Below are 13,205 nucleotides of genomic sequence, written 5' to 3'. Positions count from 1 at the left end.
TCCACGAGCACAAGGGCTTTTCCCCGGGAGCTGCACAGCACTTGGTGGGACACAGATAAACTCGGCATGAGTGCTTCATACTGCACTGACCAGCATGTCCACTACCTTTACACTACTATTTAAAAAAATGAAGTGCCCCTCGGTTCTCGGTGTGTCCATAATTGACTATTTTTAATTATTCACTTGCTATGTAAATGCAAGTTCCTGTTGTAAGGGAGTGTGCAGTAGAAGCCCCTGAGAGCCCTTCATCTGAAACAGAGATGGACAACCCAGGTGAAGTCTGAGCTTACAACAGGGAAGACATAATCTGCTGTCATCTCTGCAGCACCTGTCTGTATTTCTGGAATAATCATTTGATATTGTTGGCTTTCAAACAGACACAAATAGGAAACACATGGCAGCTGGTGTTTCCAGGTTTCTACTGGACCCCAGGATGGGCGTCTGAAAGCCACTAGGAACAGTGAGAGCCAGTGGCCTCAGCTCCCAGGGTGGGCACTCATCCTCAGGGAAGGTCAGGAACAACCTGCTGGGCAGAGACATGAACCTGCAGTGCCCCAGAGACCTTGGCAGAGCAAGACAAGAAGGGCAGCAAGTCACGTGTGCCTGTGACTTCTGAGGCCCTGCGATGGCTCCGTGCAGACATATGTGGCCTCGTTTTGAGAGGTGCTTCGCCGTTCTCTTTCCTGACCAGATTTCCAGCAGAGATCCTAGGCCATAGAAGGTTTATAGCAAACAGGAGTCCTTATCTCAAAGTTCTCCTGGACATTATCTGTACATTTGGTCTCCTCAGTTTGTTAGCAGTTTCAAATGCAGAAAACTCTTCTCCAAAACTGTTGTGGAAACTAATACTGCTACTAAGCTACATAATTTTTATCACGTACGATTAGCAGGCAGTTTTTTCCTCTCTGTGCCTTCCAGGGTAACATGTCTCACAACAGCAGACCATCTGTACTACAGTCCAGTGAAACGATCTAAAATTCACTCACGAGGAAACTGAGGCTGGAAGTTCAGCGAAGTGCAGGTCACACACTAAGTAGGGAAATAGCTTAATTAGTTGCTGGACCTTCTGCTAATTTACCCAACTTTTTTTTTTACTATCTACAGAGAACTTGTTAAGCCCTATAAAATATAATTTCAATCTTCAAGGTTTTATAATCTACATCAGGAATTTTTGATCAAATAAGTGAGTAAAATGATGGCATGACTCTCACTTTTAAAAGATGGGAAATGAAATAAATTAGTATAATGGTCACTGAAGAAACCCAATAACCTCTTTTAGTTTTATTTTTTCAAATAAAATTATATATGTTTAGGGTGTAAAACATGAAGTTTTGGTATAAATATACACACCAAAATGACCACTGTGTTCAAGCTAACAAACATTGACCAACGTGATCCGTCTGTATCCACCCCACGATGTGATCTGTGTGGGGGGTGGGGTAAGAGAGCACCAGGGATCTGCTCTCTCAGCAAATTTCCAGGATACAATACAGTAGCATTGACTACAGCCCCATGCTGCCCATCAGATCCCTTGACTCACTCACCCTACGCAACTGTTACTTAGTATCTGTGGCCAGCTTCTCCCCACTCCCCCACTTCTCCACCCCTGGTAACCACCGGCCTACTTTCTATGAATGCAAGGTTTTTAGATCCCATTATATACACACGCATAGTTTTATCTATCTACCTATATATACGTATACATAAACATATAGATGTAGTCTGTGTACATCTGTGTGCATAGATATAAGATGTACACATACATATAGATTCCAGTAACATTAAATAAGGGTTGTGGTAGAAGAATAAAATCTATGTTTTAAATGTTTTACTCTATATTGGCTATTGATTAAAAAACCTACACTTCTATTTATTAAGTGCACATTTTAATAATTTCATTATTTTTATAAGCAAGGTCTTCTACTTTATAAAAATATAAAATCATAATTTCAAAGTCATATCACCAAAGAATTTTAAAGTTGTATTTAATTGTGCTAAAAATAACTGACTGGTGATTTTAGACAATCAGGTAATTTTTACAATTCAGTTGTAAATGGTTCTTAAGGCCATGGCATATATGCAAATTCAGTTTGTTTCATTATATTGAAAATGGCCATACTAATCTTCTACATTTTACTGAGTCATTAGTTATCATTCATAAATAATTTTACAGAGTCTATAATTCCTACAACTTAAAAAAAATTACAAAGCCCTTCTAGCTTTTCTAGAATTTATCAGTTATTAAGGAAGTATCAGTGAGCATTTGTCACTTAGCAGAGTTTAGTACTAAATTTAAGATTTAATTCCCATTTTTTACCCAAATTCATACCATATATTCAGGGCTGGGCAAAAGTAGGTTTACAGTTGTATGCATGGAAAATAAAGCAAACTCTGTTCCCTGTACTCAAAACTGTAAACTTAACCTTTGCCCCACTCTTTCGTCTTTCATCTCGTACCTTTCCTTTTAAACCCTGGACCGGGGTGGGTGCTGTGCAGGGACTTGGATTAGGAGTAGGAGCGTCACAGATAGTTGGTTGTTCATGATTCAGAAGTTAGGACTCTCACGTTTCATGTGATTGAACTAGACTTTCCTTCCTCCAGCTGAGAGATGATGAGGCACTATTGTGAATGAGCTTATGCAGCGAGCACTCTTCCACAGCCCATGTCATCTTTTCTGTCCATTGTACAACCAAAGCAAGGTCCCCACAGGTCCTCCAAGGGTTCAGCATCAAAGGGAAAAAAGACTGTGGCATTAAGTAATGTGATCAAATAAGTAAATTGTTGAGAATATCCCCCCACAATTTTTTTAATCCTCACCTGAGGATATGTTTTTATTGATTTTAGAGAGAGGAAGGGAGGGCGGGAGAGAAAGAGAGAGAAAGAAACACCTATATGAGAGAAAAACATCAATCGGTTGCCTCCTGTAAGCACCCTAATGGGAGATAGAACCCACAAGGTATGTGCCCTGATTGGAAAGCGAACCCATAAACTTTTGGTGTGTGGGACGATGCCTGACCAACTGAGCTACCTGGTCAGGCCCAGCCCCCATTTTTTAAATCTGAAATAGTCTCCAGGTATATATGTGGATTCCAAGAGTTCAGACCAAACGGTTGTGGGCATGCTGGTTGTGGTTGATATTGTCAGGCCTGTGACTGTTTTGAAAATGTAAACAAAGCTGGTGAAATTAACTTCAGTTTAGTTATCTTAAAATAGCCAGAGCTACAAACCCTGTCAATGTAAACTCTGTTAGGGATTTCTGGATAAACTTAACAACAAATGGAGATGGTATTTTTCATCTTGAGCCCAAGCAAGCAAATCTGTTTTTTTTCTAATGGCTTTTGAAACTTATAGTATTTACACTATTTCAGAAATTCACAGAATTACAGCTTAAACCATTGGACTGTTTCTAGCATCTGAATGGCTAAAGGGAAAGACATTTAAAGAGATTCCTAGCAGCTTAGGCAACTTGAGAGCATTTTAGAAAATATTTATTTGGAAGGAAATAGCTCTGGGTAACTACGTTTTGGTGCTAGATTTAGCCCAAGTGTGGTTTCTCATACAGGAGAGATCGTTATGATTCAAATAAGTAGAAAATCTAGAAAACTAAGAGGTTATAAATTAAATTGATCTGTAATATAATCGATAAGCCATATTAGTTCTGGCCTAGAATTCAGTTGACTAGATATCAACTATGGTATACAGTCTCTTCAACACATTAACACCATTTGGCTGCAGAAAACTTGAATTCGGGTTTTTCGTATTGAATATTCTCATTGGTGGGTTCCCTCACCCTCTCATAATCATTATTTATGCTGTGCCTTTCAGGAACATGTTTATAATGTTTCTAGAGCAAACAGCATGTGAAGGATGAATAACTGAGCTTTACATGGTATTATTATCAGAGTGGATTTAGACATAAAGAAGAGACACAAATTAAACCTGTGTTAAAGCTATACAGAGATTTAAAGAAAACTGGTTAAACATTAGACATTTTAAATAAAGTAAAATTTAGCACATATATCCTACTTTTATAAAATGCCTCCATGTAATATCTTAGATCTCATCCAAACCACCAATGTGACCCAAACAGACAGAATATAGTTTTTAGTGAAAATCTGATCACTATTCTTCATATGTGTATGCACACATGCATACATACAGTTGTGTGATAGGCTGGGTGCCATCCTAAGAGAATACATACAGTAACAGGCTGGGTGATATGTATTATACACCTGCTTTATCAGAAGGTCAATGAAAAACATCTTTACCAATAACTGTTTTAAAACTTTAGACTTGAATTGCATATATTCAGAAAGAGGATTTAACAAATAAATTTTCAAACAACCGAAATAGCTCACATAGCCTCCTGCCATGGTTTTCAATGACTTTTTTGTTTGTGGTCCATAGTGAGAAATACATTTGACATCGCAGCCCAGGACGCACACACACACAATTGGAACAAAAGTTTTAAGGAACAGCCTCTACCCTTATGTGTAATTCACTCACTTCCATATTTTCTATTATATCAATTTCATTAAAAAAGTTGCTTATTAAGACCCATTAAATTGATTTCACAATCCACTAATAAACTGCAAATTGAGATTTAACAATAGCAGCCTAAACAACAATATATACTGTGGCTCTTAAGCGCTAACAGAAAAACTATTGGCACTTAGCGCAAAATGTTCTACAAGGCACATTGTACCAATTGAATTCAAGACAGTTATTGTCTCTCAACCCTATGAGGACACAATTATAAATTAAGAACAAATGTCTTTTTTTTTGGCATTTACAACATTTGGAAGACAATATCTATTTAGAAACATGTACTTCTAAGAAAATAAATCAGTGCTGTCACAGTACTCCAAAAATCCAAAGATTTCCTGGACTTGCTGCTCTTGCACAACGACAGGTCAAACACTTTCTCACTTCTGGAACCAGGGGCTGGTGGTGAGAAACCAGTGAGTGACCCACCGTGGCAGGCCCAGGGCATGTTCATACCCCCAGGGAACAATTATCTGACTTTTTCCTTCTTTGCAGAATGAAAAAATGCACCATCCCCCAGTCTCTGTGATAGAGAGGCAGTGCTTGTAGATGAACTACAAGGCAGCAACACTCACAATTCAGTGTTTAACCAATGGCTCTGCATACCGGCCATAGTAGTAACAGAGAGAGAGACAACCAGGTTCCTTCGAGGGAGGGCCAGGGGCTACATTCCCTGCTCCCCTTTCTGCTAGGCACACAACAAGATCGCAAGCAAAGGCAATATTTTTTTAAGTAAATGTATCTGGAACGTTAAAAAAAAGTTTTACCTAAGTATAGCAATCCAACTTATGTTTTGGAATCGGAGGCCAACGTAAGATTCTGTTGGCTTGCCTTTCAGTCCCCCCTCCCTTCCTACAGGTTTGTGGAGTCCCTGCTCAAGGTGCTTTTCCATCCATGTGTGACTTCCCCTGTTGTGGGTGGACCATGACAGCCTGTTCTAGAAGTCCCTGAGACCCTGCAGTATCCCAGTGTTAGGTCTCACCTTTCTCTGGCTCCTAGAGGCAAGAGATGGAAAACGAGAATGCATTTTGTTTGTTTAACAGGAACGCTTTCTGTTTCTATTGCTAAAGGGTAAAATACTGTGTATCCCCATCAATGGCTAGCCCAATGTCTCCATCGTACCTACCATTTATTAAACACTATCGTATAACCTGTGTGTATGTGCGCACATTTGGAGGGAGAGAATGACAGACAAACAGAGATGTTAAGTGATGCAGGTAATGAAGTAGCCTATTTCTATCTTACCCACATTTTAGAGGTGATGTGACTTGTTCAATATGACGCAGCTAGTTATTAACAGTCAGATTTTAAATGTAGGTTAGTATGATGCCAGAACTCATGCTATACTCATGTTATCATTGCTCAACATAGTTTTGCATTTATCATCTTTGTTTAATCAACTTTAGGTTTTTAGAGCAGAGTTGGGTTTACAGAAAAGTTAAGCAGGAAGTCCAGGGAGCTCACACGCACTCTCTCTCCCCTCTGCCCTCGGTGTTCCTGTTAACAGCAGTTGGTACACTTGTTACAGTCGATGAACCCATGTTGGTACAGTATTGGCTAAATAGTTGAGGGTTCACTCTGTGTTGTACATTCTGTGGGTTTTGCCAGATGCCTAAGTCATGGGTCCACATACAGTATCAAGGATAACAGTTTCGTTGCCGTAAACTTGTCTTCTGCTCCACCTACTCATCCTCCAGCTCACCCATTCCCTGCCAACTACTGGTCTTCCTACTGGCTCTATAATTTTGCCTTTTCCAAAATGTCATAAACTTCGAATCACACAGACTGGTTTCTTTCACTTAACAATATACAGTTCCTCTGTGTTCTTTTGTGGCTTGATAGTTCATTTCTTCTTATTGCTGAAAATTATTCCATTGCATGATGCACCAGTGTCTGTTTATCTGTTCACTTATTGAAGGGTGTCTTAGCTGCTTCCAGTTTTGGGCAATTGTAGGTTTTAGTGTGGACATGTTTTCTCAACTTCTGTGAGTAACTACGTAGGAGAGCAATTATGAGATCATATGGTAGACCTATGCTTAGCTTGTTAAGAAACTGCCAGGATGTCTTCCAAAGTGACTGTGCTGTTTTCCATTTCAACCAGCAATGAATGAGAGTGTCTAATGCGCCACATGCTCACCAGCATTTGCTGCTGTCAGCATTGGTCTGGACGTAACAGTTTGTTTAGCCATTGACCTGTTGAAAGACCTCTTGGCTGCTTCCAAGTTTCTGCAGTTATGAATAAAACTAAACAGTCATGTGCAGGTTTCTGTGTGGACATGTTTTTAACTCATGTTGGTAAATATTAAGGCATGCAGTTGCTGGATCATGTGGTGTGAGTGTTTCATTTTGTAAGGAACTGCCAAACTGTCTTCCAAAGTAGCTGTACCATTCTGTATTCTCACCAGTAGTGAGTGAGAGTTCCTGTTGCTCCACACCTGTGTCGGCATTTGGTGTTGTCAGTGTTTTGGGTTTTGGCCATTCTGATAGGTGTGTAGTGGTATCTTACTGTTGTTTTAATTTCCAGTTCTCTAATGACATGTGATACTGAGCATCTTTTCAAATGCACGTTCACCATCTGTATATACCCTGTGATGAGGTGTCTATTCAGATCTTTTGCCTGATTTTAATGGGTTGTTTTTTTATTGTTTGTATTATATAACCATCTGTTATTGATTTTATATAATAATAATATATAGGGTTATACATAACGGTATTATATTTTATGTTATTGTTATATATTATTATTGCTATTTCATATTATGTGTTTTAAGAATTCTTTGTATATTTTATTTTTCCAAACGAAATCATAGGCATCCTCTAGCATAGAGCTTTCCAAATCATTCACTGTTCCTTGACGCCAGCGCCACCACCTGGAAAGCCTGCCTCTAGATCTAACTGTCAGAATCCCACTCAGGTTCAACGCTTTCTCTTCCCTGAGCCTTCCTTAACACCCTCCAAGTACCAGTTCTGACTCTCTCCCCATCTGGAATTCCCAGCCTTTCGTTTGGACCACTCATACTTCTTGCTGTGCCTTCCTTCTTTATCATTATATGAGGAGCAATTTGATCTCACTTTTCAGTTAATTAGGAACAGGGTTGACCTAAGAGTCACTGAATTCTTTAAATCACTTCTCATAGTATCTTAAATATAGTTGGTACACAGGGTATCTGTTGAATCATCCTGAGAAATACGATGAACGCTACAAGGAAAACAAGTTTTTCCTAGGAGAGAGGGGTGGGCCAGAGTAATGCTGGCGTGTCTTGCAGATTACTGTAAAAGAGGTGTCTTGCTCTCAATATCTGTTGCCACTTCATCCCTGCCTTTTAGATTAATGATAAAATTTTAGTAATTAGTTTACTTGGAAAACTTCTACATATTACCTAATCTACACAGACATTCAAGTCAAATGCAGATTTGTACTTCTGTCTGGGGTCACTCACTGTATAGCACTTACAGGGTTGGGCACCTCCACACAGATGTTAATAGGGGTTGTTAGCACAGATCAAATTATGAATTTGGGTCCATGTGACTTTTCTTAAAAATTTTTTAGTAAATATAATGTGTATATATGTTTTCAAAGCCCTGAATAGCTTAGAAGGCTCTATTCTGTTACTTTTTTTTTCCTTTTGCTATCTGGCTTTGTAAAGGAAATACCTTTAATCATTTTTGGTTTTTGTTCTCTTGGTGTTTGTCTTTATCTCTAAATAATGTGGTTAAAGTGTCTGTTTCTTGAATTTTTTTCAACCTTAAAAATTATCTATTAGTTTTCTGCTATAATACCTACATTTTCAAAACAAATTTTAAATCTCTTTTGGGATGAAAATTTTATTTTCTATCTTTCTAGCCAGTGCTATAACCCTCTCTGGTCTCTGTTTTATTTAAGTGAAGATAGCAACAGGAAATAGGACAAATTTGTTTTAAACCTTATTATTGCAAGAAAACTTCATAATTTAAATTTATAGTTATATAAATTCTGGAAACCTGTAATCCACTGTTACAAAAATGTATTTAGGTCCTTTTGATATGTTTCATTTGTGTATCACAGTTTCTGGAAATGCACTCAACGCTGAAAAGGGTGAAATTTCTATGGTTTTCTTAAAGTAGTTGCTTTTAACAGAGTTAAAAATTTCAATGTGATGATTTAGCAACTCTTGTTTTCTCACAGCATTCTATTCCATAGATATACAAAACAGTGAAAGAAAGATGATGATTGTAAAATGCCCTTGCAAAAGGAAAAATACCAATGGAAATGTACTAATGTAGTTGATTTAAAATGTCCCAAAAAGGACCTCACGTCTGCCAGTGTGCTGACCTCTGTGTTTATTCCCTACAGAATGGATGACATATTGATTGGGGCCCCTCTCTTTATGGAACGTGAATTCGAGAGTAACCCTAGAGAAGTGGGTCAAGTTTACCTGTATATGCAAGTGAGCGCTCTCCTCTTTGAAGACCCGCAGGTCCTCACGGGCACCGAGGTTTTCGGAAGGTTTGGTAGCGCGGTGGCACACCTAGGAGACCTGAACCAAGACGGATACAATGGTAATTTGTGGCAGCGTGCGGAGACTGTTTATGTGTTGTAATGCAGGGTTGCTGTTGCCTGGACATTTTGAGATATTCACAGTGGTGTGTGTGATACAGCTGATTTTTAATAAACTATCAACAATCTCAAGGCAATTTAAAATGTATATGTTTTGATTAATATAGGTGTTACATGGAAATTTTCTCAAGTTAATTTAGGGTGTTATGTAACAGCTCTAAATAAAGGCAGAGGTCATTTTTAAAACTGATATTTGGATATAGTGACTTGAGGGGAACTAGAGAATCTTCTATATGTACCAAGTCAAGAACAAATAAATATATGTTCGTGTATTAGCAGGTAATATGGCCTTCTGATTAATTTGCATGGGTTATGTATAGATGATGCTGAATTTTAATTGTTTTGTTAACTTCAGCTGACAGTCATCTTCAATGTTTGCAGTAAAGTAGTGTTAAATTCTTAGTTTAAGGTTGTGGTTCTTTAAGTTAGGAATTTATGAATGTCTTATAAGTACTCTCTCCTCAACATGCAAGCTCACACAAAGTCTTGGGTACCCCATTTTCAGGGCCTCTAAATTAAGAACCAACGTGTAGTAGGTTTCTTGATTGAACTTCAAGGAATGAATAGGAGTTTGCTCTAGCAAAATAGCCTAGGGGTTATTCTCACCAGATCAGTATCCATTAGTACCTTTGGCAGGTATTGGTATGAAGTATCTTGTACCTTTTGCGTTGAGTGGATAAAAGACAACAAATAATGAACTCTTGCTGCAGTACTACAAATTTTCATGAGAAACTTAATAAGCCCTTTGAACTCTATGGTATTGCTCTTTGATTGTGCTTAATTGTAGTACAAAACATTCTTCTTTATTTACAAAATGCATTCATGTGTCTCTGTAGACGTTGCCATCAGTGCACCCTTTGCAGGCCCAGATCAGAGAGGCAAAGTGTTCATTTACAACGGGAACCGGCACGGCTTAAACTCCAAGGCTTCCCAAATTTTGCAAGGAATGTGGGCCTCGAAGACTATGCCTTCTGGCTTCGGCTTCACGTTGAGAGGAGACTCAGACATAGACAAGAATGATTACCCAGGTAAGGTTTCTTTCTTTTCCCTTAAGAGAGCCCACTTCCTAGAAGGAGCCCATTCCCTGGGAAACGCATCCTGTGCATGCAGCTCTCTCAGACAGGTGAAGGCCAGCTCACTCACAGCACACACAGGGTCTGTGTCAGATTCCAGAGTGACTTGCACGGGAATTTGAAGGTAGACCAAACAAACACTCCCTTTCCTGTCAAAAAAGAAAAGCAAGAAGACTTTTTTAAAAACTGTAGTGGACATAAACTTGTTGACTTTGCAACAAAGACTTCTATTTGAAGCCTCAGTAATTTGGTCTCCGTCGACAAAGACAGCTTGCATCAGATGCCTTTCTAGAGCACTTCATTTTACATATTCCCTTTTGATCTCACAGTTCCTATTACTTAACTTGCGAACCTCATCGTCGCTGTCCTAAAGCCCACGTTTTTAGAGCATAACTATTTTTCAGCCGTACTTTGGGTTTTCCAAAGATGGGGCGAACATTCTAAAGTGAAGCAAAAAGAACTGCTTCGTCATAGAAATCACAAACTGTCCTTGATTACCTAAACCAGCCCGAGGACGCAGGCAGCCCGGGAAGCAGAGCGCTGTCATTCGCGTTCTGTGCAGGCATGTGGAAACTGGGATTGGCTTTAAAGAATTGTTCCAGTAATCAGGGTTTTCAGCAGAGAACATTAGACTTCTTGGTTTTAGGGTTCAGTTTTCACTTTTATGTTGGTTATGTTAAGATGGTTTCAATAAATACTTAGAAATCATTAATAGTTAACTGACAGCTTCAACTATTTATTAAAGCCTCGTCTCTTTCCACCACCCCTCCCCTAATTGAGCATTTTCCATATGTAGAGCTTTTTCTGGTTTGGGGCAGCGTTCCAATCAACTGGCTGCCTAAGTACACATCACTGATTTCAGTTGTTCGGCTTTCCCTTCCCCTCTGGGATCGGGCAGAGAGGATACTGCTGCATGTTCTTACACATTTTTAAGAAGTAGTCATGGCACCAGCCTAGACATTACAGTGGGCTCAGAGTGGATGAGCATTGCTTTGTACATGGATTTGTACACTAATGCATCCTACCTGCAGCAATTTCGAGAGCATCTAGTTAAATTTTTCTTCATAGGTTTTACTGTATGAGTCTAACCAGTGATGGTTAGTTTTTGTTATTTGGGGGGGGTGTCTCCCCCCCAAAATATAGTGCTGTATAGTACTGTATTCTATATTAAATAATCCAAAATTTATATCCTCTATGGGATTTCTTCCCAAAATATATTGTATGTTGGGTGATTAATGACATTCAACTCCTGGGTTGCAGTTTTAGACAGTTAATTTAGAAAGTAATTGCTACTTATTAGGCTGTGCCTCAGACAAGGTTCAAGGAAATAATGGGTGTATCGGTAAATAGCCAGTCCACTGACTTCCTGTGAAGTCTCCTAAGAAAGGGCCAGGGAGGAGAGGAATATGAAACAACTTTTCTCTCCAGGCATACTTCCTTCAAGGAGGGAGGGGAGAAAGAGGAGTAGGACAGGGAACAGAGAGGCTACCTCTTAAATATGTCTTTTTCATCCTTCTTAACAGTCAGAAAGAGGTCATTCGAGGCCATTTGCTAGTCAATACCTTTATCTACTGAGGCTGATTCAATTTGTAGTGACTGATGATGTTAATACAGCATGTATTCATCTGTGTCAAGCAAATGTTCTCCACTAAGGTGAGACCATTAGTGCCACTGAGCTGAATTTTTATCCCTTATGATAGTCTTGAGGCTTTCAGAGTTCCTCTTCATTAGACCTGGTTCTGGCCCCAATTCCGCCTCTTATATGGGAATATAGGTGTCTCGTGATTTATGACCCTATTTAACATTTTCCCTGATCCTTGTTTTTTTGCAAAAAGAATGCCCCCCCCCCCAAAAAAAAGCCTTTCTACGTTGACACCAAATCCCCAGGGACCTACTGAGAGGAAAACTGTCTTCTAGGCCAGTGACCAGGCCTGGTACCTAGCATAGCAGAGTTGAAACATGCAGGTGTACCTCAGGAAGTAGATATGTAACGTCCCTATTTTTCTATAAATGAATCTCATTTAGCTCTCAAGCCTCCATTTCCACAAGGGTGGAAAGCCTTACTTATGCAGTCACTTCTAGATTCAGACTTAATATCATTGAGCAGAGTGCCTGTGAGCAAGGAAAGGGGAATCAGACTGCTTTTGGGTCCCCAACTCTCACTGACGAGCTGTGTGGCAGTGGATGAGAGATTGGATTTCTTTGAGCTTCTGTTTTCTTTTCTGGTATTATGGGGCTAGTAATACCCACTTCACTGGGTTGTGTGTGCTTACGCTTTCTATGTTGGTAAAGGTCTTATGTTATTTTTACAAAATATTGTGAAATGGCTTATCATAGAAAGGGATATCAACTTGATGAACACAAACAGAATCAAAGCTACTTAACTCCTCAGACAGGTAAGGCCACCGAAGATTTTGAAAACCTGCATTCTAGGATGCTGGAGGTGGATGACAGGTTCAAAACTTACTGCCCCTGTTTCCTAGTTATATACAAATGAGACAGTTTCTTAACTTCTCTGACTTCAGTTTCCTTATCTGTAAAATAAGACCATTATATGTTGGTATAAAAATGAAATTAGATTGCTTATAGAATGAAATGGTGTGGTTACGTTAAAATGAGATTATGTAGAACACAGTTAAATAAATGACAGCTCTTCAATCAAATTTTAAAACAAGACTCTGTATTTCGGAGCTATTCTTTTTCTTAGGCACACTAATTTATATTATTTTATTTTGCTTATTCAGTTCCCATAGTCCCCAAACTTAATTTAGAGTGTGACATCTACTGCCCCTGCCCCAGACACGTAGCACTATGGGAGTAAGAACACAGCTACAGAGACCCTGCTGAGTTGAGAACCACTCACACTGTCCCCATGGCTGGGTCCTCACTGGAGGTGGCCCCTGCTGTTGTGAGGCTGCCGCCCAGCTATGGTCTAATTCCACCACTCGCCTGTCCCCTGGGGAGATGAAACATAAAGGACTCCTACCATT

General features: G+C 39.3%; 1 protein-coding gene across 1 annotated transcript in view; it reads left to right on the top strand.

The window, feature by feature from the left end:
• Nucleotides 1–13,205, top strand: part of ITGA8 (integrin subunit alpha 8) — a 170,339-nt gene that overhangs the window by 58,078 nt on the left and 99,056 nt on the right. Inside the window, exons 12-13 of the mRNA XM_028508025.2 lie at nt 8,879–9,084; nt 9,979–10,170. Coding sequence (XP_028363826.2) covers nt 8,879–9,084; nt 9,979–10,170 — 398 coding nt within the window. The remainder of the gene's footprint in view (nt 1–8,878; nt 9,085–9,978; nt 10,171–13,205) is intronic.

The sequence above is a fragment of the Phyllostomus discolor genome, chromosome 1 (assembly GCF_004126475.2).
Source record: "Phyllostomus discolor isolate MPI-MPIP mPhyDis1 chromosome 1, mPhyDis1.pri.v3, whole genome shotgun sequence".
Classification (NCBI taxonomy): Eukaryota; Metazoa; Chordata; class Mammalia; order Chiroptera; family Phyllostomidae; genus Phyllostomus; species Phyllostomus discolor.
The sequence above is the reverse complement of the archived record's forward strand: the minus strand, read 5'-3'. Positions and strand labels throughout refer to the sequence as shown.